This window comes from Pholcus phalangioides, unplaced genomic scaffold, assembly GCF_987345545.1.
Source record: "Pholcus phalangioides strain wild (caught in Gottingen) unplaced genomic scaffold, Ppha-v1.0 ptg000015l_1, whole genome shotgun sequence".
NCBI classification, from domain to species: domain Eukaryota; kingdom Metazoa; phylum Arthropoda; class Arachnida; order Araneae; family Pholcidae; genus Pholcus; species Pholcus phalangioides.
Window position 1 is genome coordinate 80,945,676 of NW_028301608.1, and position 24,823 is coordinate 80,970,498.

The following is a 24,823-nucleotide window of genomic DNA, read 5'->3' on the forward strand; positions in this document are numbered from 1 at the left end:
AGTAATTGGGTGACCGTCTTCTTTGGCTCCAGTAGTGTGGTTCATCACAAGTACGCTGCACAAAGGACAACCATCGCCAAGGAGTACTACTACCAATAGATTCTGAATTGCCTTCATGATGCTGTGAGATGCAAATGGCCTGACCCGTGAGCTGCAGGCAATTGGCAGCTAAATAATGCACCCGCCCATTCTTCACATTTGGTTTAGCATTTCCTGGCCAAACACACTTGTCAGGCTCCCTACTCTTCCCACATGGCTCTGTGAGACCTTTGGCTCTTCCCTAAGCTGAAAAAGACCAGATTTCAGTCGAACGAAAATCTGATGATGTTCATTTACACTTCCTCACTCATCGCAATCTGCCTGCAACTGGCAGCTTCTGCAGGCAGGGAAAAAAATTCAAACACCCACATATGTGCACTCTAAATCACGCCCTCCTAGATTCATTGGTTTACATAAAAATTGTGGTCAAACCTTGTACTTTGAAAAATGACAAAAAATTTTACTTGGAGTTTTTCTTTTTAGAATGTCTCAGGTGCCACAATAAAATGTCTTCCACGGGTTACCAGAAAGAATGAAACACATTTGTAATAAACATACAACTGCCCTGGAAATAGGGAGGATTTTTTCATACCTGCAGAGTATGAAAAAATCATGATTTTTTTTTTTATTTTAAATCTTTAATAAAAAAAAAATTAACTGACTTATTAATTAAAACAAAAATCAAGAATGCATATTTCCATATCACCTAACTGCTCAAATTTAATTAAACATTAATGAATAAACAAACGAACTATAAGCAAAAAATAAACACTAAAAATCTGTGTATATGTATCATGAAATGTCATTGATCCCAAATTAACTTCATGGATTAATATTTTTTTTAATAGAGAAAAATGCTTTTATACATGAGCCCCCCATTAAAGTGAATGAGTGGTGGCAACTCAGTATCACATAATGCAGGTCTCAATTCACTGGATTCACAACCAAGGGACCATTCAGAATCAACTAAATAAAACAAATTCTATTGAAAAGATTGTGTCTGGCGCAATTAATGGGTGTGTTTCCGACTTGCATAATGTTGCTCAATAGTTTACACATTTTTATTCTTTCACAGATTTAATGAGTTTTAACATGCAAACTCAAAATTTTAATACAAAAAGTAAAGTTGAAAGCTTAATGATATTTATGTTGGTACAATATCTATTATTTTGAATTAGCAATTAGGGGATAGAATTCAAGGCTTTATACAAAAAATAATTTCTCTGTTTTGTAACCAGGGAAACTCTGGTGTCACATTGAAAATGCTTAGTGCAGTTTAGCTAAATGCCAAGTTCAACTCCCTATATTTTTCTGAAATTTTTCCATGCACAAAATCTAGAAATAGAGCAGTTTTTTTTCTGCAGTGTACCTAGGGATTTATGTTCACAAGTCTCTATATTTATATATATATCCCAAAAAGATCTATACTTCTTTTAATCACTAACTTTACCAAATACAGTCGAATCCCATTATAATGAACACCAAGAGACTGGAGGAATCACTTCGTTAAAACGAAATTTCGTTATAAAGGAATTCCAGGTTACCTAGCCTTGTTCCTATGTAAACTTATTTGGGGGATTTAAAAAGTGTTCGTTTTAAAACAAGATTTTCGCTATAACGGTATTCGACTGTATCAATAACATATATCCTATACCAGGTTACTTTTACTTCAGTATCATTGAAATTATATTTTTGGCTGAAAAATAAAAGTTAAATTTTTTGATTTAAATCAATGATTTTTTTTTAAAAAAATCAAGCAATTTAAATCGCAATTCAAATCAAGCTGATTTAAATCGCGTACCCTGATATAGGGTTGTACATACGTGAAAGTATCACTCTAAAGAGTTGAGATATTCTAGAGATGTGCTTCTTTTTCTGACAGGACAAATTATATTAGCAGTAATAATTTGCTATTGTTAGATGTATGTTTTGAAGTTAATCTTTTCTGATCATTTTTGTGGCACCAGTCATTTTTCTGCCATGGGGACTACTAAGACACACACAAAGACCTACATTAATTGTTGATTTCGAACAGCAGAAGTGTTTAGCATTTTGATATATTTTTTTTATACATACTCACTGACAAGTTGGTGCAGAACTTCGTTGTAATAATCGTTTTCCATGATCGTGTTTGGCTATTTCTAATGTACAGTGCCATCTTAAGGCATGGGCCCGTACGGGCACCTCAAGATAAGAGGGGCCTCACAAAAATTGGATCTAGTTGGAAATTTTGAGAATTTACCTTGTAGGGCCTAAAAAAAATCACTTGGCCCGGGGGCCCATGATGCTCTTAAGACGGCCCTGCTAATGTATCCCCACATGAGAGGTTTTTGACAAGGTCGAATTGGGTATCAAAATGTGTGAATGAAGAGAAGTAAACACATGAAAAGTGTAAAAATGATGTGCGTATGAACCATCTGGAATATGAATAGCTGCACAAAACATTTTAATTAATACAGATTCATTCCTTTCTTTTTATTATAACTGATGACAAACATTGGCAAATGACAAAACCTTTCGTGTAGCTATAATGGCAGTGAGTATATATTCCAAAGCTTCTCCATAATTACTGAATATTACCACTGATATACTAATTTATATACCTCGGTATGAATATATTCAGATTACATTTATACTAATCACTTTCATCTGTATGAAGGTATAGTGTACGTGCAAAAATTAAGGAACAGTAACCATACAGGACACATTTCAACCACTTTGTTATCTCAAAATATTTATTTTAAGCCTCTGTTTTTCAGTTCTTTTGGTTTTTTTCTTTTTTCTTCTGTTTCTTGGATCTGTACTTTTTCTAAGGGGGAAAAAATTATATTTTTACAAGTGATATTTCATTAATTTAAAGATAACAATGACACAAATTATGGTTCTACACGTACTGTAATCAGAATTAGACTTAAGCCGGGGGCAAAGGATTCACTTTTTGTCTTCCTATCTGAAGCAGTAGTAGGTAGGGCCTCCAAAAAAATGGCTCGGGGATGTTCTTAGGTGCAGCCACCTCGTTGGGCAATTTGCCTGTTGTGACGCTGTATTTGTATATTTGTATTACTGGGTTTTGTTTCCCCTAAAATTTGCTGCCTTCTCAAGATTGTCATCTATGACAGTAGGTAATAAAATACGTTTATTTCTTCAAATCTGAATTTTTTTTTTACTGTCTGAACCTCTTCGCCACTTACCATGGTAACCCTCTATCATTTAATTTCTACCCATTGCCACCCACAGAATATGCCATGACCGCAAGGATGTCATGTGATCTCAAGATGAGAAACACTGCTTTATATGGCCTCTTTTATGAATGCCCTTCATAAAGGTGGTAGATATGGACTTCCAATTCCATATCTACCAACATGGAAAGGGGTCACCAAGTCCAAAAAAAAGGAAAGATGAATTATTTTGGGCAGGTTTTTTTCAAGGAAAAAAAATGTATTTGGCTCGTTAAAAACTTCGCTAACTCACCCAAATGTAAGAAAGTAAGTCATGCTTTCTTACTTGTGTTTGTTGTCAAGATTATTTTGGCCTTATACAGAAAAGTGTAATTTATATGAGAGACTGCTAAATTCTGCCTTTTCTGTCCAATCTGATGATTCCTCTGAATGTTCATGAACTGGAGCATTTATGTTGCAACTTTTACACTTAAAGATTACATGCCACTTTGCAAATTACAGGAAGTACATCTTTTTCTTAACAAAATTTTCATCTGCACATTATACACGCCTTGAATTATAGGCTGGAAATTACGATACACCGACAATAATGAGTACAGCGATAGTTTTGCTTTTATCCTAGGGTGCCTATTACCCAAAAAAATACCCTGTAATAATATAATTTGCTCAGCCTCAAAATTGATATGGTTTGTGATGAGATCTACAACGCCAATGCACAGAGAATTTCATGAAAAAAATATTCAAACATCTTGAACCTGAATGCATTGCATAGGTCTAAATCAAGTGAGTATAGTGACACAAGCAAAAAAAAGGCAAAGAATATATATATAAACACAGTGAAAAATTCTATTCAGTCACTAACAGATTCTTACACTTTTCGTCGGTTTTTTTCTTAGGTCTTGGTTTTTCTTTGATTCTTTCACCTAAATGATTTAAAACACAATTATTCATACAAGAAAGAAAAAAAAAATTCTCGTGAAATTACAAAATGGAATTATAATTCCTAAAAAACGCGGAAGATATAATAAAAATAACATGAGAGATATCTCATATATTATCACTGCTAATATAAACATTTCCAGACCTATAAGTGAAAATTTGAAGGAAAATAAAGTTAAAAAAATGGAAACACTATTGACTAATAAGAGGGAAAAAATAGAATTTTCAAATTATCGTAGTATTAAAAACGTTTTGTTATTTAGATTAACACCTTCAATATTTTAACCAGTCAACTGTCCAATTAATTTCTCCAAGCGTTACCCGCAGTGCCCACTTTTTTTTGAAAATGTGCGCGCTTTTCCCCTTTTTTTTCCTTTTCTTGGAAGTTTGAAATATTAAAATATTTTTTTTATAGCTCGAATGTGTCAAGACATAATATGACACCCTAAAAGTGGGGAGGGGCAGTCATAATGTCCTGTGACTAAAAGAAATGCTGTTGATGGATTTATGTGGAACCATAGTAGGTCAACCTTTGCTAAAACATATATGAGTAATAAAACAGATGCATCTTCGCAAGGCAGTTGGAAATTGAAACAAAAACGATGGGGATGCAGCTTTGCAAAGCATGACAAAGATAATAGTAATAATAATCTCAGACCTTGAAATATAATTGTCAACTCCATCTAGTGACGAGATAATAAAGTAGAAGGATGGCTGTACAGAGATGGCAGCACATGTACGACAAATTACTTCGTCATATCTATGTGAAAAAGACAGAAAAGTCTGTGTGTCGGCAAATGCAGTCGTAGGCAACACCATTACATATATCAACGACGGCAAATGCCGTCGTAACTACTTGACTGGTTAATTATAGTGTGTTATCTATTAATATTTCAAGAAACTCAAGTTCTAATGAATTTAAAAATCTTTTATTTCCACAGAATGTGGGATCAAAAATAATATAAAAACTAAAAAGAAATTTCTATTGATACTTGAAAAGTCCATGATCTATTTTTTACCCCCCCCCCCGTGCTTTTCGGAGAAAAAAAAACCCTGCCTAGGGGCCATAGAAATGTAACACATACATGCTTAACCCATTGACCATGGGTCGAATGTAGCCCTGGAGTCATCTGATGTGTTCCAAGACTTCAAACCTAATTTCATAAAAATGAACTAAGCGACACATTTTCAAATCGTTCAAAAGACCTTGTGGCACAGTTTCGGGTCATTCAAGTGGCTCACATCACATTCCCATATCACTCAAATGACCTGCGGCATATTTACAGATCACCGCAGCACAGTTCCAGATTACTCTAGTTACCCGCACTGCTTTTCCACTTCATGTAAGTGACCTGCAGCCAGGGCCGTCTTAAGAGCATCATGGGCCCCCGGGCTAAGTGGTTTTTGTGAGGCCCTACCTGGTAAAAATTATAGTAGATTTTAATCAGATCTCATTTTTATGAGGCCCCCAGGTGGGCCCATGCATTAAGGCGGCACTGCCTGCAGCACTTTTCACAAACACTAAAGTGAACCACGGCAGAGTTTAGGACCTCTCAAGTGACACGGCACACATTCAAGTGACCTGCAGCACATTTACACGTCATTCAAGTAACTCGCAGCAAATTTGTATGTCATTAGAGTGACCCACAGCACATTCCCAGATCAGTAAATATGTCACAGCATATTAACAGATTACCGTGGCACAGTTCTACATTGTTTAAGTGTGCTGCGGCACATTCCCAGATCATTTAAGTGACCTGCAGACAATTTACAAATCACTGTGGCACAGTTCCAGAGTACTCAATTGACTCACACACATTTACAGGTCAGCTTAAGTGACCTGTAGTACTGTTTCAGATCACTCAATGAAGCGGCTGTGACATTTAAAAATCAATGAAATGGCCCACACTCTACTGAATGTTGAACACCCTTGATGTAACACCTCCTAGAGTTGCATTACACCTGAAGGATACAATGATTAGAATGACCTGCATATGGTCACGAATGTCTTTTTTTCAAAGACGACTGCAGTCGTCAATATCATAGAAATGAACCTAGTATGTCTTACAACACACATGCCAACCCATGGCCCTCAGAGTTATCTTATGTGGCCTAGGACCAATAACAAAACCACACAAGTGGCCCACGAATAAGTGGGACACATTTCCAGATTACTTCAGTGGCTCGCAGCACATTTCCAGATCATTTAAGCTGCCAACAGCATATATCCAGATCACCTAAGTGACCACTAAGCACATTTCCAAATCACTTGAGCGACTCCCAGTTCACTTAAGTGGCATGTAGTTCACACACAATTGCAGATTACTTTTAAGTGGCTGGAGGCATATTTATAAATCACTTGAGTGGCCCACAGCACATAGATCACCTAATGGTCTGCAATATATTAAAAGTTTACTTAAGTGGCCCAATGCATTTTTTATAGGTAATTTTAGTAGCACTCTTGACACATTTCTAGACCGCTCAAGTGTCCTGCTGAGCACTTACCATCCAAGTGATTTGTAGCACATTTCCAGATGACTCAAACGGCCCTTGGCACACTTGCAGACCACTTGAATGACTCGCGGCACATTTCCAGTTAACTCAAACCTTTTGAAGAGTGTGGCGGGCCACTTCAGTTTCAGTAAGATATAGAACTGTGCCGCAGGTTATTTGTGTGATCTGTAAATGTGCTGCAGGTCACTTGGGTGATCTGGGAATGCACCGCAGGTCACTCAAGTGCCTCTGGCCACTTAATTGAAGTAAGAATGTACAGCGACCCACTTAAGTTATTTGTAAATGTACCGGGGCCACATTTGGGCCATGGGTTGAGCACATGTATGCTTTAAAATAACATAAAGACAAACGAAAAACCAGATCGGGCTCTGTCCGGTTAGGGATGAATGCTCGTTAAGGTATCTCGGAAGAGAAACCCCAGTCTGTTCTGAAATCTCTTGTAGACAGCCCCTGTCCCCCCTCCTTTTTTTTGCCTTAATTATTTTATGACAAACGATCTGCGAAACTGATTCACTTTCCTTACTGGACTTCAGGCTTATCTTAAGCACTTTGACTGAACGCGGCAGCAAAAAGATAGGCTGGTTGTCGTCCCCAACTCCAGTAGAACTTACAGAATTTATTTTTTTCCCCTCTTCTCTTTCAGTAGCAAGTTTTGATGTGAATAAAACATGTCAAAAAGAAGAGGTAGTGGAAAGCAGCGATGTTTTGCAGTTTCTCGGAATTTTCATTGTGAGATTTTGGCTGTAAACAAAATTGAGGGAGGAATAGTAGGAGGGAATTGGGGTAAAAAAGGACAATTGTGGTTAAAGTAGGAAAATAGGACATTTTTAAAAAGTAAGAAAAATAGGAGCGCTGCTAGGCATGCATTTCTGAAATAATCTTATAAATGCAAAACTAATTGAATTTTTAGAAGCAGAGATATTTGAGATTTTCATTAAGCCATTTTTTTCATGATTACATTACTGATCATCAGGATTTTCAGTCATGCTGATAATAATTTTTCACAAATACAGTGATACCTCAGCTAACGAAGATAATTTGTTCCAGAATAACATTTGTTAGGCAAAACGACCCAAAATTTGATATTTGACATAAAACACTAAGAAACACTGTAAATACTGACCAAAGGCTGGCATAAACAACTTCACAGATCAAGAAGAATTTAAAAGATGAAAAACTGAACACACCTTTTATGTGTTACCCTATGCACACCATGCAATCTAGCTCGTGAGCAATTATAGTGAAATAACAAAGTGTGTGCTATGATATTGTTCCGGATAATTTCTCCCCAGTCCTTGAAATGATCAGAAGATGAAGCAATTTTTCAAGACGTCACAAATTTATTCACCAAAAACAGCTACAACAACACCGACTTTCTTGTGATCGCCTCACTATTTATAGATACAGTCGAATCTTTGAGGAAAAACGAATATTCCAGAAAACTCCATTTTACAATTTCCAAGTTGCAGTGCCACCAGATGGACAGAAAATTAATCTTCCAGATGTTTGGCGTTCCACCTTCACATTTCTCTTTTAGCAAAAGGACATTTGCCAAGTTTGAGGGGTTCTTAACAAATTGCAAAAAGACCTAATTTTCATAACAATATAGTCAAATTCATTTCCCTTCCACACACATGCAGAAGATAAGACATTCTGGACATTCTCCAAGAATGTCCAGATTGTTCAGTTTTGTATTGAGTCCTACCGTACCAACTGAAATCATTCAAGTCTGAGGCTTTTTTATTCATTTTTTCAAATGAATTTTCTCTTAGCTTAATCATTCATTTGAAATGAATCAAAATCTTTCTGAAAAAGAAACACATCTGGAGTGATTCTGAAATTGAAATAAATAAATCTTGTTCAAGTAAGTTACCCATTGGACTCATTTTGATTAGCACAAAAATTTAGTTCACGACACGGCTGTTTAAGTTAGTGCATGCATTAATATCAACCAAAATAATGATTAGCCGAAGCATTCACAAGCCAAGGTATCACTGTATACTCATCATATAGGCTGGATAATAGCTATCTTAAGGCAACTGTTAAAATATGAGTTACATACAGGGTGTATTGTAAACACTTACAGGACACCCTGTATATTCAGCATCATGAACCAAAGTAATAACTTAACTTACATCTTTATTTTTACAGCTTTTTCCTATTAATTTCTTGCGATTTCTTGCCAATTCTTCCCTGTATTTCTATAAATAAATTACAATTGTCTAGAATAAATTTAAATCATGTACATATGTTTCCCTGCATTAGCCAGCATGTCAGGAAATTTGAGTCATAGATTCTGGAAAACTATTAAATCTTAAATTCTAAAAATCCATTGAACTGGAAAACTGCATATAGTGATCTTTATAAAACCTTGCTTTTTCCCAGCATGCCAGGAACAGGACAGACCCCAACATTCCAAAACCTGCTCTGCCTCAGGTTTTTCAGCATGTTGGCTAATGTGGGGAATATAGTATATCTTTAACTTGAAGTGTACTTTAAGATGAAATAGAGAGATACAAAAAACTGTAACTGTTCATGTTGGCTAACTTAAATAGTTTAATTTTCTCTACTTGTCTTGCTCTCTGCTGCACACGATGTTATTAGAATTTTATTTGAAATATTTCAATTTCTTTTTTCATTTGAGATTGAAATATTGAAATGTTTTGTTTTAAAATATTTTGTTTCAATATTATGTTTTGAAAAATATAGACAGCTCTTTCGAAATATGTCAGGTAATCCAAAAAGGGTTTTTTTTTTACACAGTTAATTATTATCTATAAAATAAAAAAGAGGCTAGCTGAAATTTCCAGAAACTGTCTAATACACAGTATTTGGCAATACGTACAGGGTGGACGAGAAGTTCTGGACATATTTTAGAAATTAATAGCAAATCAACCAATTGGCATAAAAATATGTGTTTTGCACTTAAATTCTTATCATGGCCTAGAGTTTTTTTTTTTTATGAATTTAAAAAAAAGTTTAAATTTCTCTCACAGGTGACACTGTAAAACAAAAAACTCGGCATAACATTTAAAATACAACACAAGCAGTGCATGATTAATGTTTATGACAATTTGCATTACATAAAGCTATCACATTTCAATAAGAGTGTCCTTTTTAGCTTGGGCTACATCTAAACAGGTGGAAGGATACTAATGCTAAAATATGGTAATTTGAATGAATTATATGAAATGCAAATTGTCACAAACATTAATTATGCACTGCTTGTGTTGCAATTTATGCATTATGACAAGATTTTCATTTTACAGTGCCACCTGTGAGTGAAATACTTTTTTTAATTCATCAAAAACGAAACCTTTAGGCCACAATTACTTTGATGCAAACTGCATCTTTTTATAATTTGGGGGGGGGGGGGGTTAATTTGTTATTAATTTTTAGGAAGTGGCCAGGACTTGTCAACCCCGTATTTTATGAGATATATAAATGATTTTCGAAGATTTATTTTGTGAGATGCAACACAGATGGCAGCAATCACAAATTCTGTATCTTGTAATCGGATAAAAATCTATTTCAAACCATCATAGCTTCAAAGTCTTGCTATAGCTGTGGCTCATTTTGTGTTTTGTTTTTAAATAATAACCTATTCGTTTGTCTATCTGCATAACCATGCAACCAAAGTATGGCGTCTGGGACATGATTTTAATGTGGCAGCAAAATGCTGAATAATTTGTGAGTGCTGCCATCTGTGTTCAAATATAATATTATTATCACAGTCAATGCTCGTCATAATGACCGTAAAGGGCAGGTCTCAAAATTTCTTCTGTTTCCGCCACGTTATTTTTCATCCAATACAACGACTGGTAAATATCATTTAATCAATTGCAGTGACAGAATTCAACTCAGTGCTCCGCCTCGACTTTTATTACTGCAAAGAAATGAACACAATACATCATGGGGTTTGATCTTGACATTTGATACTTAGAGAGGAAAAGATATAGCATTGTCACTTCCACAGAAAACTCTATGGTTATTTTAGCACCCTCACTCGAAACAGTGGCAAACCATAGCAAGGCACTTGCACGAGTTGACTGGATGACGTTGCTGTTCCTTTTCCCCAATCCTTTGCTTTAATTTTAATGTAATTTTCATAAGTTCATCAAACAAAAGAAATTTTGCAAAAAATATAAAAATTAATGCAGTGCAATACATTTCTATTGTAAAATTCCTGATTACGTATATCCCCCGCTAGATGGCAGCACATTTTTCTGAATGCATGGGAAAAATTTAGTCAAAAGGGAAATTTTGCTGGAAGAGGTTCACTGGCAGAGAAGCTAAATTTTACGACTTTTAGAAAAAAAATTTGTTTGATGTAACAGCCCAATATAATATCCATGGAACGAAGGGGGGTCGTTATAATGAGCATCAATTGTATTAATTAATGCAGTCCAATATTTATGCATTGTTAACTGACTCACACCTTCCCACCCATTAATCATTTTTAAGTTTTTAAGGTTCCCTTTGACTTCATTATAAGCGGGTCATACTTGGTTAATTCCCAAGAAAATCACTTAACAACTACTTTCTGCATATTCAATAATTAGAAACAAAAAATCTACTTTTTGATTTTTAGAGGCTTGAAAGGTATAATTAATTTATTTATTTTTGGTTTATGGGTATCTAAAGCTTTCACTATAGCTAGAGACTATGACAAACAATAAAGGTTAAAAGCATTCAGAAATGTTAACCCTTCAAGCGGCACTGATGAGATACCTTGCCTCCTTAATTAAAATCAGATTATCATCACATTTCTTACACCAACAGAAAGCAACATTCACGGATATGAACTGCTTTTTATAGCCCCACATCCAGCAGCAGGGGCCCTAGGCTGAGATCTCTGCAGGGCCTGATCATATTTTTCACTGAACCTCTCTGTAATGAACTTCGCCTATACTCTGAAAAAAAATTATAAAATCATTTGGGGGGGGGGCCCGGGCTGAAGCCCTGTCAGCCCCACCCTTGTGGGGGCCCTGCTGGTTTCAAATACAGATAGTAATAACAAGAAAGAAAAAATAAAATTTTAAATCCAGTACTTTTCAGGGGACATGTATAGTAAAACCCACGTTTTGCAGCCACCGGCGGGACAAAAAAATTTGCTGTTAAAGAGAGATGACCATAAAAAAAAGGTTTTGGCTGAAGCCTCTAGAAAAAAAATGATAATTATTTGGCTGCAAAGAGGAAGGGGGGGGGGGTGACCATTTGAGTAGGTTAAAAGCCCCTTATTTTAGCTTTGACAAGTCCAAATATTTTGTAAAGTTGATTTCTCAATAAAATTCATGATTTCTACATTTTTTGTTACAAAGTTATGCTAAATAATGTATAGGCAAATATTTTGTTCATCATAAGCAGCTCATAATAGAATGTTCAACACTGAAAGATATTGTTAAATTTACTTACTTCATTGATTTTATCTTCCCAAGCAGCAAGAGTTTGAGAACCTTTTTTTTTCTGATCAAGAATAACTTTGACTTCTTCCCTAACCCAAAAAAAAAATTAAATAAATAAAAATGCTTGTGTATAAAAAACAGTTGTTCAATTGAACAACTGCTAATGGAGAGAATGCATGCATATTTATGTCCATATAAACAAAAAAATATATTTCTTTAAATCGATGAGAGGTATATTCACTGTATGACCCTGACCTATCTGTGTGATTTTCATTTGTTTGGTGAAATAGAACAGAATCTTGGGGGGCATCAATTTCAAACCAAACATTTAAGTGAAATAAACTGCAGTTCTGAACTGGTTGCCTCAATGTTCTTCAACCTTTTTACACTTGTGGAAATGAGATAAATAATTTTTGAACCCGCTGACAGCTACGGCAAATAAAAATCTGTATAGAAACGTTAGTTTATTTATTAAATCTAGAATTATGTAACAGCCGCATGGCAAAGTGTTTTACAACTAGCAAGAAGCCCCCAGATTAACAATTGAAGAACAATGAGTATTTTATCTGAGGTGAGACTGATTGAAGACATGTGATGTTGTTATATACTATTTATTAATGAAAACATAACGAGAACTAACTGGATTAATAAATAATGTGTAGAATATAAACAAAGACATAATGCAGCAACTGGCAATGTGACCGGAAATCGACACAGGACGTAAACACACAAACTGGACGGTGTTGAATACTATTTTTACATCTTGTTGCCAGATACAATAGTTCTTCCCCGCTTAATTGAACAGTTAATCTGTGACGTACTCTTGCAGGTATGATGGAGATCTGTGTTGCCGTGTTGACCTTCGAAACTGGATATCAGGTTGGTCTATAACTGGTTCATCCTGGCTGTTTCTTGGGTGCGGTTGAATATCTGAATTCTGGGAGTCATCAGGTTGTTGCCAATACATTCCTGGATAACAAAACTCTTGCCATCTGGGTTGTTGTTGAATCTGTTCGTCAGAATCCTCATCATCATTAAATTTGGTAGTTGGTAAGAATGAGACTGACTTTTTTGGAACCTCTGCTTTCTCAGTTGATCAATGTGTCTTTTGAAAGAATAACCATCATCCAACTTCACTTGATAGTGAAGCTTTCCAAATTTTTTAAAATGATAATACCAAGTTCCCATACAGTTTGATTGTTGATTTAACTTTGGGTTTGTATTCTGTCTCCCATGCTTAATTATTTAAACTTGATTGTGTGTTCAGTGTTCTTAATGTGTTTCCTGGGTCGAAGAACATCGAGTTGAATACGGATATTGCGTTGCAAATACATTTCAGCTGAAGTTTTACCATCTGACAATGGAGTGGCTCCATATCGGAAAACTATTTCTCACACTTTCGCATGTATTTAATTTGGCTCATTGAACATTGCTTTCAATCAATTTTTCAATGTCTGTACATTTCACTCGGCCAAGCCATTAGTAGCAGGATGTCCAGGTACAATAAGCTTCTGAAAGATTCTATTTTCAGGGGTTGCAAGCGGCCCTCATCTATTTCGGAGCAGCAAATTTCATTTTTGGAGCAGAAATTTTGAAAATGGAGCAGAACTAAAAACGAACTATATCTGCAATATAAGGAGTAATTTGTCTGTGAAATGCCAAAAGTTTTGCCAAAAATGGTTGAAACAAATAATTCTAAATAAATTTCCTTCACAAATTAAAATCCATTTAAATTTTTTCTGAATTATCTTATCTCTGTCCCTACTAAAACATGCATTACTGAAATGACGAATAAAAATTATTAGACTCTTTTCAAATTAAACAGCATGTATACTGAAAACCTAGGCAACAAGAATTTCTGCTGCTTGAACACCAAAATCTTATTCATCCTGATTTAGCAAAAAAAGTACTTGCAGAATATAATAAGGGTTTCCGTGAAAAAAATTAGCTTCTCACAAAATTTAAAGGAATTATTAAATTTAAAAGCAAAATGCAAAAAACGAAAAAAATATAAATACCTTATTTACTTAAACAATTTCTCAACCTAATAGCATGTTAATAGATTAAGAGTCGCTTTCAGAAGTTCAACATCTCGATGACAATTTTTTTGAAATATTTGATGCCCTCGAACATAAGATTTTATATGTCTTATTCCATTAAAGCATTGGATGGACAGATTTTTCAATGCTCGAACATACTTTTATTTATTTGTTAACAATGAACTCTCTTTCACTGTCTGCGTTACCATGTGCTAAAGATAAAAAAGCCTTCACCAAAACTGGCAAAATTTTGAACTTTGGGCTGCTTTCAAGGTTATAAAGTTTGAATATGTCTGCCCAATATCTATCTATTCTTTGAACTGATTTCACTTCTTGTAATTATTTGCATTGTAGTGCAACCCATTCATCACACATAATTAATAGTTCTGTTGGTGATACAATGTTGAGCAACATCCCAGCAATACGTGAGGGAGTAATGTACCATCCCAGCAATGCACGAGAGGGAGTGCAAACGTTTCATTCTCTCCAGCATGTTTTGGAAAGGTAGGACATTAATATAAAAAAGGTATCTCACAGAAGTTATGTAAAATGAGCACATGCTCCTAGTACAAACTCCTTCCTTTGACTATTGTTAAGAGCATGCCCCTCCCCACCAATGCAGTGGCGGACCGTGCGGCCATATTGGGCGCCGCTCTAGGAGGGGTGCCAAATAGAATTGCAAGGGTGAAAAAAGCTTTGTTTACCAAAAAAAAAAACGCCGTCAGTAGCGCCAAAAACAGATTCCGCATGGGTAGAAATTGTTTTCCTCGAGCCGCCGCTGTGTTCACCAAATCCCGATTTTCGCAATGTGAAATTGCCACGATCGGCAACTGCCGACGATAATCACACGACCGCATAGTGACTAGATGACAAAACTATGAATATTTTAACTGGAGTTTTGACAGATCCCATTTTTTTCCAATGATCTTCGAAAAATGTCGGTAATTTACACGAGTAAACCAATCCTCTTTTCGATGTATGCGGTCTTTGAACGCAGGTTGGCAGCCGCGAAATTACCGTAATTTTCAGTATATAACCCGCAGGAGAAAAAACGGTCTCCGAAATCAGAAAATTCGGTATATTCATTCAGGGACTTTGATAGCCCGCCGGTTAACAGTATAGGACTTTATACTTCAAGGTAGTAGAACTACTTTCCAAGGTCACGACATAACGCGATTGTGGTAGATGGTGGGAAGTGAAAAAAAAATTAAAGTTTCTCCCTCCGTAATTTTTTCCGTGTCTCGGAAAGAACGCGTCCCGTGAACAAAATTTTCATGCTTCTTTTTCCTAAATTCCCGGTATTTGACGCACTACAGTGCATTAGCGGTACCTCCGCGAACCAGAAACAAGAATTGGCGCAAATGCGCAAGGATTCGGCGCCTTGGCGCACCATGTAGCAAGAGAACCGTTTCGGCGCAGTTTGGCGCAATTGGCGCAGCTCTTGCACCCCTGTATTTTTAGCACAATAAGATTGAACTGGTCACACAAAAATTGTTGCATTGTCTGAAACAATTGTGCACGGATATCTGCACACAGCAAAAATGTCAGATAACATTTCAAGGGTTGAGAATGAAGAAGGCGCATTTCGACATATTTTGATCTCGGCCCATTTGGATTTTGCGTCGATAATGATCAAGAAAAAATTGTTCTGGAACAGGCGCGATGTGGACGAGGTCCCAATTTTCCTTTGGTTCATTCCAGGGATGGATTTACACCTTTGAAGGATTTGTCTTGATCTGTAAACACTGTTCCCATGATCTGGATAAATGTTCAATATCTTTGTCGATTCCTTTCCAATAAATGTATCTTCGAGGAAGCTGTAGCAGTATTTCTGCAGTATTTTCGGAATTACTACTCTTTGTTCTTTGAATAGACTTCCATCTTCTAGGGTATATTTATAAAAAAAGTTCAGGATTTTGTTGAATTTCCTGTTTGATTTTCAATAAATTTTCATCAGAGTCAGTTGCTTTTTTGATCAAGTTGGCATTCAATAATTCTGTTGATATTTCATCAATTGATGCCACACACAGTTGATTGATTTCGTTGTTGATAGCCATGTCACTATACGTCTCTTTCTGCACAACTGGAGCCCTGGAAAGGTACTCGGCATCTGCGTTTTAGATTCCTTTCTTTAACATTATTTCGTAATCAAACACTGAAAGAAAACCAGCATATCGAAATAAATGGCCAGACGTCATAGGAGGTAGCTTTGAACTCTGATAAAAAATCTTTGTTAGAGGACGATTGCCAGTCATTAATTTGAAATGTTTTCCGAACAGGTAGTTGAAGAAATGATTAACTACGAACACAATGGCTAGTGCTTCATGATCAAGCTGTGAATAGTTTTGTTCAGCTTTTGTCAAAGATCTTGAGGCATATGCAATAGGTCTTTCTTGACCATCAATAATGTGAAGATTCTGGCGATACTAACAGGACTAGCATCACATGTCAGGACAACTGGTAAGTTTGGATCATATGAAGTTAGAGTTCAGTCACTTGACATTTCTATTTTCAGTTTGATAAAGGCTTCTTCACATGCTGCTGACCATCGGAACTTTGAATCTCTTCGGAGTTGTCGCAGGAGATAGATGACATGGGAAATATTTGGTAGAAATCTTGAATATGTGACCATGCTGAGAAATCGGCTTAACGTTTCCGCATTTGATGGATGTGGAATTTCTATAATTGTCCTAATTTTCTCAGGAATATTTATTGAATTCTACATTATGTTCTAGGTATTCTATACGTTCTTGAAAAAATGAACACTTATTCTTATTCAGGTGAAGATCATATTCCTGTAATCTCTAGGCACAGTTCAAGGTTCCCAGCACATTCTTCTCGTGTGGTATCATGCACAATGATGTTGTCAAAGTACGAGAGAGTCTTGAAGGACTTGGTCGATTATTCGGTTGAATTGACTAGGTGCTTTTTTGATGTCAAAACATAGCCTATTCTTGTGGTAGATTCCCTGATGAGTAGAAAAAGTTTGAATTTGACTGCTCTCTTCATCTACTGGAATCAGGGCCCCAACTAGGGGGTGATGGAGGGTCTAGTGCCCCAGGTGCCAGACTAGATGGGTGCAAATTTGACTCTTTAACCTCTCCTTTGACATTATGAGGGGGGCGCCAAAATGTGTGCTTGCCCCGGCTGACCAAGCATCTAGTTGCGGCCCTCACTAAAACATGAAAATAGGCTTTGAACAAATCTAGCCAGCAGAAATATTTTGAGTTTCGGAGACTGTCAGAGTCCACTTCGAATCTTACCTTTCGACCTTCAGTGTTGATTATGATAAAATATTTGTTGATATCCTTCAACAAATTTGTGGTTGAAATATGTCGATAATTTGTTGCACACCATAACTACGAAAAGCTTCGGCATTGGACACATGAGTGGTTGATTTGAATTCTGGTGGATTTTCACTCTGTTCATCTAGCAGTGTTTTAATGCATACTTTTCTGAGGTGCCCTGTTTTCTTGCAGGCACTGCACTTGACAGATTTTGGATTCGTTTTGCAATCATTTGCAATGGGATTATCACGACCACAATGAATACAAAGATTTTGTATACCCAATTTTGCAAAGTCTATTCTGGAACTGGATTTAGAACTTGGCAGTTCTTGCTTCTTAGATAAAATACAGCTGTGTTTCGCGAGTTACTTGAGTCATGTTTTGCTGATCTGGATTTCAGAACTTTGTTGACTTCATCAAAAGTTGTACTTGTTGATTTCTTTGAAAGTTTGCGACAGTCAATTTCTGATGCTTCAAGAGCTATTGCTCTCTTTCAAGATGTCATCGAATTCAAGAATTTCGGAGTGTAAAAGTTGTTCACGTATCTAGTTGTCCCGAATTCCACAGACAAACTGCGCATGTAGGAATACACAGCTATAGACGTTTTGCATTGGCAAGGTGAGACGAACTCGTTGTTGATAATATCTTGTCGCACAGTTGCTACATAATCCGCAATTGCTCAATTTTCCGTCTGATAGGTAGACAAAAATTGATGTTGTGCCACTACTATGTTCTTCTCTGGACACAGATGGACTTCAAATGTTTTAATTAGTTCGTCATATGTGAGTTCACTCAGAAGGCATGATGAAACCAATGCTGCTACAGTATTATAATTAGAGACACCTGCAGGGTTTAGAAATATCTGAGCCCACAATTCTTTATTGGATGACATTTTTTTTCATACCAAGAAAATTTTTTGAAGTGTTGAATATACATTATGAAAGATTCTTTCTTTGGATCGAAAATATCAAATGTTTGAATCATGGCTGGTTGTTTTAACTGCATCTGAGTCGATAAAAATGTTTCAAATCATTTTTTGAGTTTGAAATGTGCACAAAAATTTGTCGAATTGTTCAGGATCCATCTTTGTTCGACAACAAAGAGAAAGCAGCTTACTGGAATTGAAGTTTCTTTATCTCTCACCAATTATTTTATCTGAGGCGAGACTTATTGAAGACGTGATGTTGTTATATATTATTTATTAATGAAAACATATAACGAGAACTAACTGAATTAATAAATAATGTATAGAATATAGACAAAGACATAATACAGCAACTGGCAATGTGTCCAGGAATTAACACATGATGTAAACACACAAACTAGACGGTGTTGACTAATATTTTTACATCTTGTTGCCAGATACAACAAGGTTTATATCACACTGAAGCTTTTCTTCTTCCAGGAATGCTAAAATCAACAGTTTTTAGTGATAAATGTTTGAATTGCTTAAGCAATTATGTAGTGAACATTAGTCCTCCAACCACGAGATAAGAGTTGGCTACATAATGTTATGTCATGATGGGTGATTTTATTAAATTCTTTTTTTTAGATAAAACGATTGCGCCTTGTGCCTCGAGAATAGCTTGTCAGCAACTGAGCTTTAACATTGTTTGGTTAGTTCTTCTAGAAAAAAATACTTATCTGACATGACGTGACGTAGCCAAATTTCATCTCATGGTTGGAGGACTATATGGTACCCGCCCCCCCATGCTAGAAGCATGAATGTGCAATGTCCTTGGGAAAAAAAAGGTGTGGGAAATGTTTAAATGTTTACTCTACCCATGTTACTCTATGGAAGTTATTTTCCTAAAATCCTAAAATGTTTAGTAACGTGTTCCAATACATAGACATATTCGTGTTTCAGGCAAAACTTAGATAGCAAAAGAATGTATCCAACCAGCTGATAAAAAACGGAACAATTTTACACATTCATGCTTCTGGAATGCAGGAGACAATATGTATGTCTTCTGAAATGTAAATAATCACACTGATACGTATAATTTACATATCAATTTACTAGTAGACAGATACTTACCAAGAAGGTCTATCTCGATTTAGATAATCGCGGATTGAAGGACCACTGACAGGTTTTCTATTTGCTTTAGCAAGGGCTATCGGATTCATAAATGCCTGTGAGAGAAGGGGAGAAAAACATTTGCAGACCATTACTGAATAATTTTGGTAAAATCCTAATGAAAAAAAAATCTTTTGATTTGTTTTTACTACAATAGGTCCTGCTATTCACTTTTGGCTTGCTCACTGAACAAAAAAAAAGCATGTCTTTTGGATCTAGATACAATCAAATGTAGGCTGTAAGATCATCAGTGACAAATTTTTATGTCTATCGGGCAGCTAAGACACCAAGAACCACTGCCGAGTGACCTTTCTGCTTCATATCAAGCTTATAGGCCTAAATTAGAAATGTTCTGGATAATTTCTCACAAGTCCTTGAAATGATCAGAGGATGAATCAATTTTCGGAACGTCACAAATTTATTCACACAGAAAACAGCTATTTATAATTTTTCACAAATAAAAATCTCGCATTGAGGATAAAGCAACAAAAATTTTGACTACTCTTTCTATCATTTTTTAAAGAGCCATTGAATTTTCCAGAAATTATATCGTAGTACCAGTCTGGTGACGCCACCGTATGGAGGTTAACTAAGACCTTCTCGATCTTTCACGCAATTCGAGTGTTTATCTTTACACTTCTGGTTTGGCAACAGGAGATTACTGTCCCAAAGGATTCTCCAAAAATTGCGCTACTGATATTTTTTGTAACAGAAATAATAGGACGGCTTTCTTTCAAACCAAGCACAACTCCAGTCTATCACCATGGGCAATTTACAACTGATTTAGTTGTGCTGGAAGTGTGCGGCAGTGTGGTTTGAACCCGGGTCCTCGCAATGTGAGTCTGTTACTCAACCACTACAGTGGCCCTCCAGGGCTCAAACTTTATATTTCTACAGGTATTATGGAGATGGTGATAAATATTGGGGGGGGGACTCTGGCTCGAAACGAGTTTACGCTTATAAATAACAGAAATATAAAAGAGGGCATATTTGTTTGGTGAAAAGTCATCCAATCTTTGATGACTCAACTCACAAATTTTGAATTAGCTGCTTGATCAACATCTAAATCAACTGTATAACAGGGAAATGCAGTAACTATGTTTCCATAGTATGGGATCCCATTGGCAGATTTTGCTTCCTTCTGGTTGTTCCCAATTTGGTTGCCATTACCCTAATTTTGCACCCTTTCCAAACTCGTGACACCTGGGTTACAGCCTGTTTACCTTTCTGTAAATATGCCTCTGAGGGATACATTGGTCATCGGTAACAATATGGTGTGGGTAGAAAGCCATTAAAAATTTGCTTTTCAAACACACTGCCAATCTCATATCTCCCCAGAAAATTTACAGGCCTAGAAACAAGAATGGCTTCAACAAGACGAGAGTCTTTCACACATACCAATCAACAAACAAACTGCAAAAAAAATTAAACGAAAATTTTGCAGCATGCAAGAATTATGTTACAAAATTTTTCGAATTGATCAACAAATGGGGATTTTTGAAAAAACGAGTTATGATAACGCAATATAAATCATAGTCGACTTAAGCGGGATGTGATCGTCACAAGTCGAGTTAGAGAATTATTTTCCCCATTGAATTTAGTATTGTGCCAACCATGGGGATAATAAATTTAGATTTACCAGGGTGTAGTCAAGGTAATTATCCCAGAGTTAGAGATTTATTGGATTTAAAATTTCTTTGTTTTTGTTATTATTTGTATTAGAAACCAGTATGACTCCAAGGGTGGGGCTAATAGAGCCCGGAATGATTCATAATATTTGTTTGTTTTTCCTGACTATAAATTCACTATAGACAGCCCAGTGAAAAATCTGATCAGGGCCCCATAAACAATTCTACCTAGAGCATTTCTGCAGGATACGGGGGCTATGGAAACAAGTTCATATCTGTCAATGTTGCTTTCTGCAGGTAAGAAATTTGATTATCTGATTTTAACACTGAATTCAGCACTCCAACAAAATGAGTGAATCCAGGTCCTGATTTCTATAAGCGTGACATTTACCTAGGGCCCCCCACAAGGGCGTAGCCAGGGGGGGGGGGGACTTGGGGGTCTGGTCCCCCCCCGAAATGTGAGAAAATGACCGAAAAAAGGGAAAAAGATGGCCAAATCCATTGTTCTGTCACTTTGGTCCCCCCCCGAAATGAAAGTGGTCCCCCCCGAACGAAATTTCTGGCTACGCCCCTGGCCCCCCAAAATTTAAAATGTATTCACTGACTAACCAAACATCTTTGATCCCTGTTACAAGCAAACCAAGATCTAGGACGATGTGTCGGGAGGGGCGAATTGAGTAAGTTCATGGATCCTGCATTGTTAAGGACAGATCAAACTTTTGGAAAGGGTGTGGTTCCCATTATCCTCCCCCCCCCCCACCCCATGTCCAAGTAAATATCTTCAGCTATGAATGGAATGGAGGCAGGTATCTTCAGCTGCAAATGTCTACACAGATACCTTCAGCTGCGTAAGTCTACGCAGATATATTCAGTTGTGAATGGAGTGCAGACAGGCATCTTCAGCTGAGAATGAAGCTGAGGTAGACATCTTTAACTGTGAGTGAAGCTGAGGCAGACATCTTTAACTGTGAGTGAAGCTGAGGCAGACATCTTCAGCTACTAATGAAGGTGAGACAGGCATCCCCAGCTGCAAATGAAGCCAAAGCACACATCCTCAACTGCGACTTAAGCGGAGGCAGGTTGACCCAGGGTGATGTGTCAGAGAAGTGACTTATTGTGCATATGCATTGGATCATCCATATTTTACGGGACAAATTCCCCCCCCCCCCATATTATTCGACTTTTGGTAGGGGGCGATTCCTCCCCCCCGGACGGGAGGGGGGGGTCCCAAATTTATGCTCTACCCAGGTTTCCCATCAGGCCAAAGTTGGGCCTTGGGTGTGAATCTACTTATTTTTTAACCAGATACAGAATAAATTTAAATTTGTTATTATCACGTCACAATATCACCAAACAAATTTTATTCAAAACATTTGTATAGCTCAGTTAAATACTCAGTGCACAAACAATAAATGCGGAATGTTTCACTAGAAAATAAAATCTTACTCACATATCTGTTGTCTCTTTTCCCCATGTCGAATATTCACATAATCAACTGTGGACAAAACATGTGAAAAAAATAATAAACAAATTTCGAAAAAAAGAAAAAAAACCACCTGTTATTATACTGCGGTTACCATACGTCCGCTTTTCCGTTCAACTTGGCGGCCGACTATGTTCAACTTTGGGTGGTTTTGATTTGACTAGTAATAAAGGTTGTATAGCCACTGCAATAGGGGCCTTATAGCCCTTATCAAGGTTAAAAGGTTATAATCCCCAGGAGGAGACGTGACAGGGAAAATTCGAAGCCGTCGTTGTGGAAACCCTATGTGAGCTGAACCCACTGAGCTATAAGTTAAGTAAAGTAAGTTTACTTGTAGCTCAGTGGGCTATAAGTTAAGTAAAGTAAGTTTACTTGTAGCTCAGTGGGGCTGACAAGACAAACCGCTCTCTTCCGTGTAGTAGTGCTATACTTACATGTGTTTTGCCATATCGAAAAGTTTATCCTTATAAATATGGGGGGGGGGGGAGGCTGTGATATTTTTAATTTCTTTTTGAAAGGGTAAAAAAGATTATCATAATTAAGGTGACCATACGTCCCGTATTTCCCGGTATTTTCTGTATTTTTGGCCGTCCCGACTTTTTCGCAAAAGTGTCTCGGTTTCTCCCGTATTTTACACGAAGCCTACTTGAATTTTTATTCTTTATTGAAGTCAAAGATTGACATTATTTTCCAACTAATAAACTATATTATGATAATTACAACTATAAATGAGAATATTAATCTCCCACATTTGTCTTGGTGAACGTTTTTTTCGTGAAATTCATTCTAATCCACTGCAATTTGCAGTAACGCTTCATTTCCCGCCATTGTGATTTTTCCGTAATTTTAACAATATTTAGCAACTTTGCTCGGTTTTGGCGATAATTGGTAATGTCCCGTATTTGGAACCTCAATATCCCGTATTTCTCTCGAGGAAATATGGTCAGCCTAATCATAATCATCCTAAATATACGTCGAGCTCGATGAGATGAAGCTTCTATTATTAAAATGCAATTTCAAAAACTTTTTTTGTAACTGTTTATTTTGCCTTTTTGTTTCGTTCATCATTAAGATAGATCCGGGGCATTTTGAAAGTGTTTCAGGCCCGTGGGCGCTTGTCTTTAAGCTTTACGTGGGGAATATTGATTCCTGAATCAATTCTGAGGTGCTCGAGCATCTTCTGATACAATCGGCAGAGTTTCAAATGTGTGAGTGCTCGATTTGAATAGTGAGGTGGTTTGGCGTTAGAGTTGGATGTCAAGCTCCATGCCCCCCATCCTGGAGCAGAGACTTTTGGTGGACCCCCAGGTAACGGGGGGGGGGGGGGGGGGGAAGAACCTCTTTAGTTAATTATTTGCGTGAAAAAACAAACGTTTTTTTCTGAAATATGCCACCCATAAAATGATGAGAATCGTCCTGCTGGGCTAGGCAACACCCCTTAAAGAACTCAACTAGGGGTGTTGACTTGGGCTATATCAGCGGAGCTGACAGGATCCCAGCCCTGGGACGATTTTTTTTTCATGCCATAAATTCATTATAGAAATCCTTGTGAAAAGTCTGGATTCGATTGGGAACCTCGCCAAAGAGCCAGCTCCAGAATGGGGGGAGCATGTCGCGAGAACCAGGGCAGCAACTAGATTTGTCACTCGGGCAAACCGAAATTTTGATCTCTACGACCATGGAGAACACGCAGTTAAAAAGGGGGAATTCAGTGCCACTTCTGCCCCCCCCCCCAGCTGCGATTCTGGGCCGAGCAACCTGGTAGGATAAATTCAATAACGAAAATTTCGTACACAAAGTTCAGAAGAGCATCCACAAGTCTAAAACACAACATTCAAGTATTACGTCAACAGATCTTTAGCCATTTATGACCCCCCCTCATCAGCAGCTTAGAATATTTCATATCTTCAAAAAAGAGGTGGTTTGATGACGTTAACAACTTTCAAACCCTCTCGATGCTGACGTAATACTTGAATGGCCCCTTATGCGAGAGAATATTTCAATTTCTCTGTAAGAATTCAATCTTACGTCTGCATACATTCTATCGTACTTGGCAACTTTTTTCCCTCCTGTTATGTACCTAAAAGGTGTACGAAAACTTGACACACAATTTCGAATTGAATTTAAAATTGCGTGTTCGAGTTTATGTTCTACCTGGACTAGAAGTAATTCTATATTATTTTAATATAAACAGCTGAAAGGAATTATACATGCTTATATATATATGTTTTGC

General features: G+C 36.8%; 1 protein-coding gene across 2 annotated transcripts; it reads right to left on the bottom strand.

Annotated features, from left to right (window-relative positions):
* Positions 1 to 2,464: 2,464 nt before the first annotated feature.
* LOC149076785 (protein FAM133-like) lies at positions 2,465 to 23,036 on the bottom strand. 2 transcript variants are annotated; one of them, XM_089244458.1, is made up of 6 exons: positions 22,558 to 23,036; positions 19,441 to 19,535; positions 12,087 to 12,165; positions 8,807 to 8,872; positions 4,091 to 4,141; positions 2,465 to 2,848 (listed from the first exon to the last, which is right to left on the bottom strand). In XM_089244458.1, exons 1-6 carry the CDS (start codon positions 22,579 to 22,581, stop codon positions 2,795 to 2,797), a joined length of 369 nt encoding a protein of 122 aa, XP_089100584.1. In that variant the 5' UTR covers positions 22,582 to 23,036; the 3' UTR covers positions 2,465 to 2,794. The 2 variants fall into 2 exon arrangements, with proteins under 2 accessions (XP_089100584.1, XP_089100585.1); XM_089244459.1 differs by having other exon boundaries at positions 22,664 to 22,995.
* Positions 23,037 to 24,823: the final 1,787 nt, after the last annotated feature.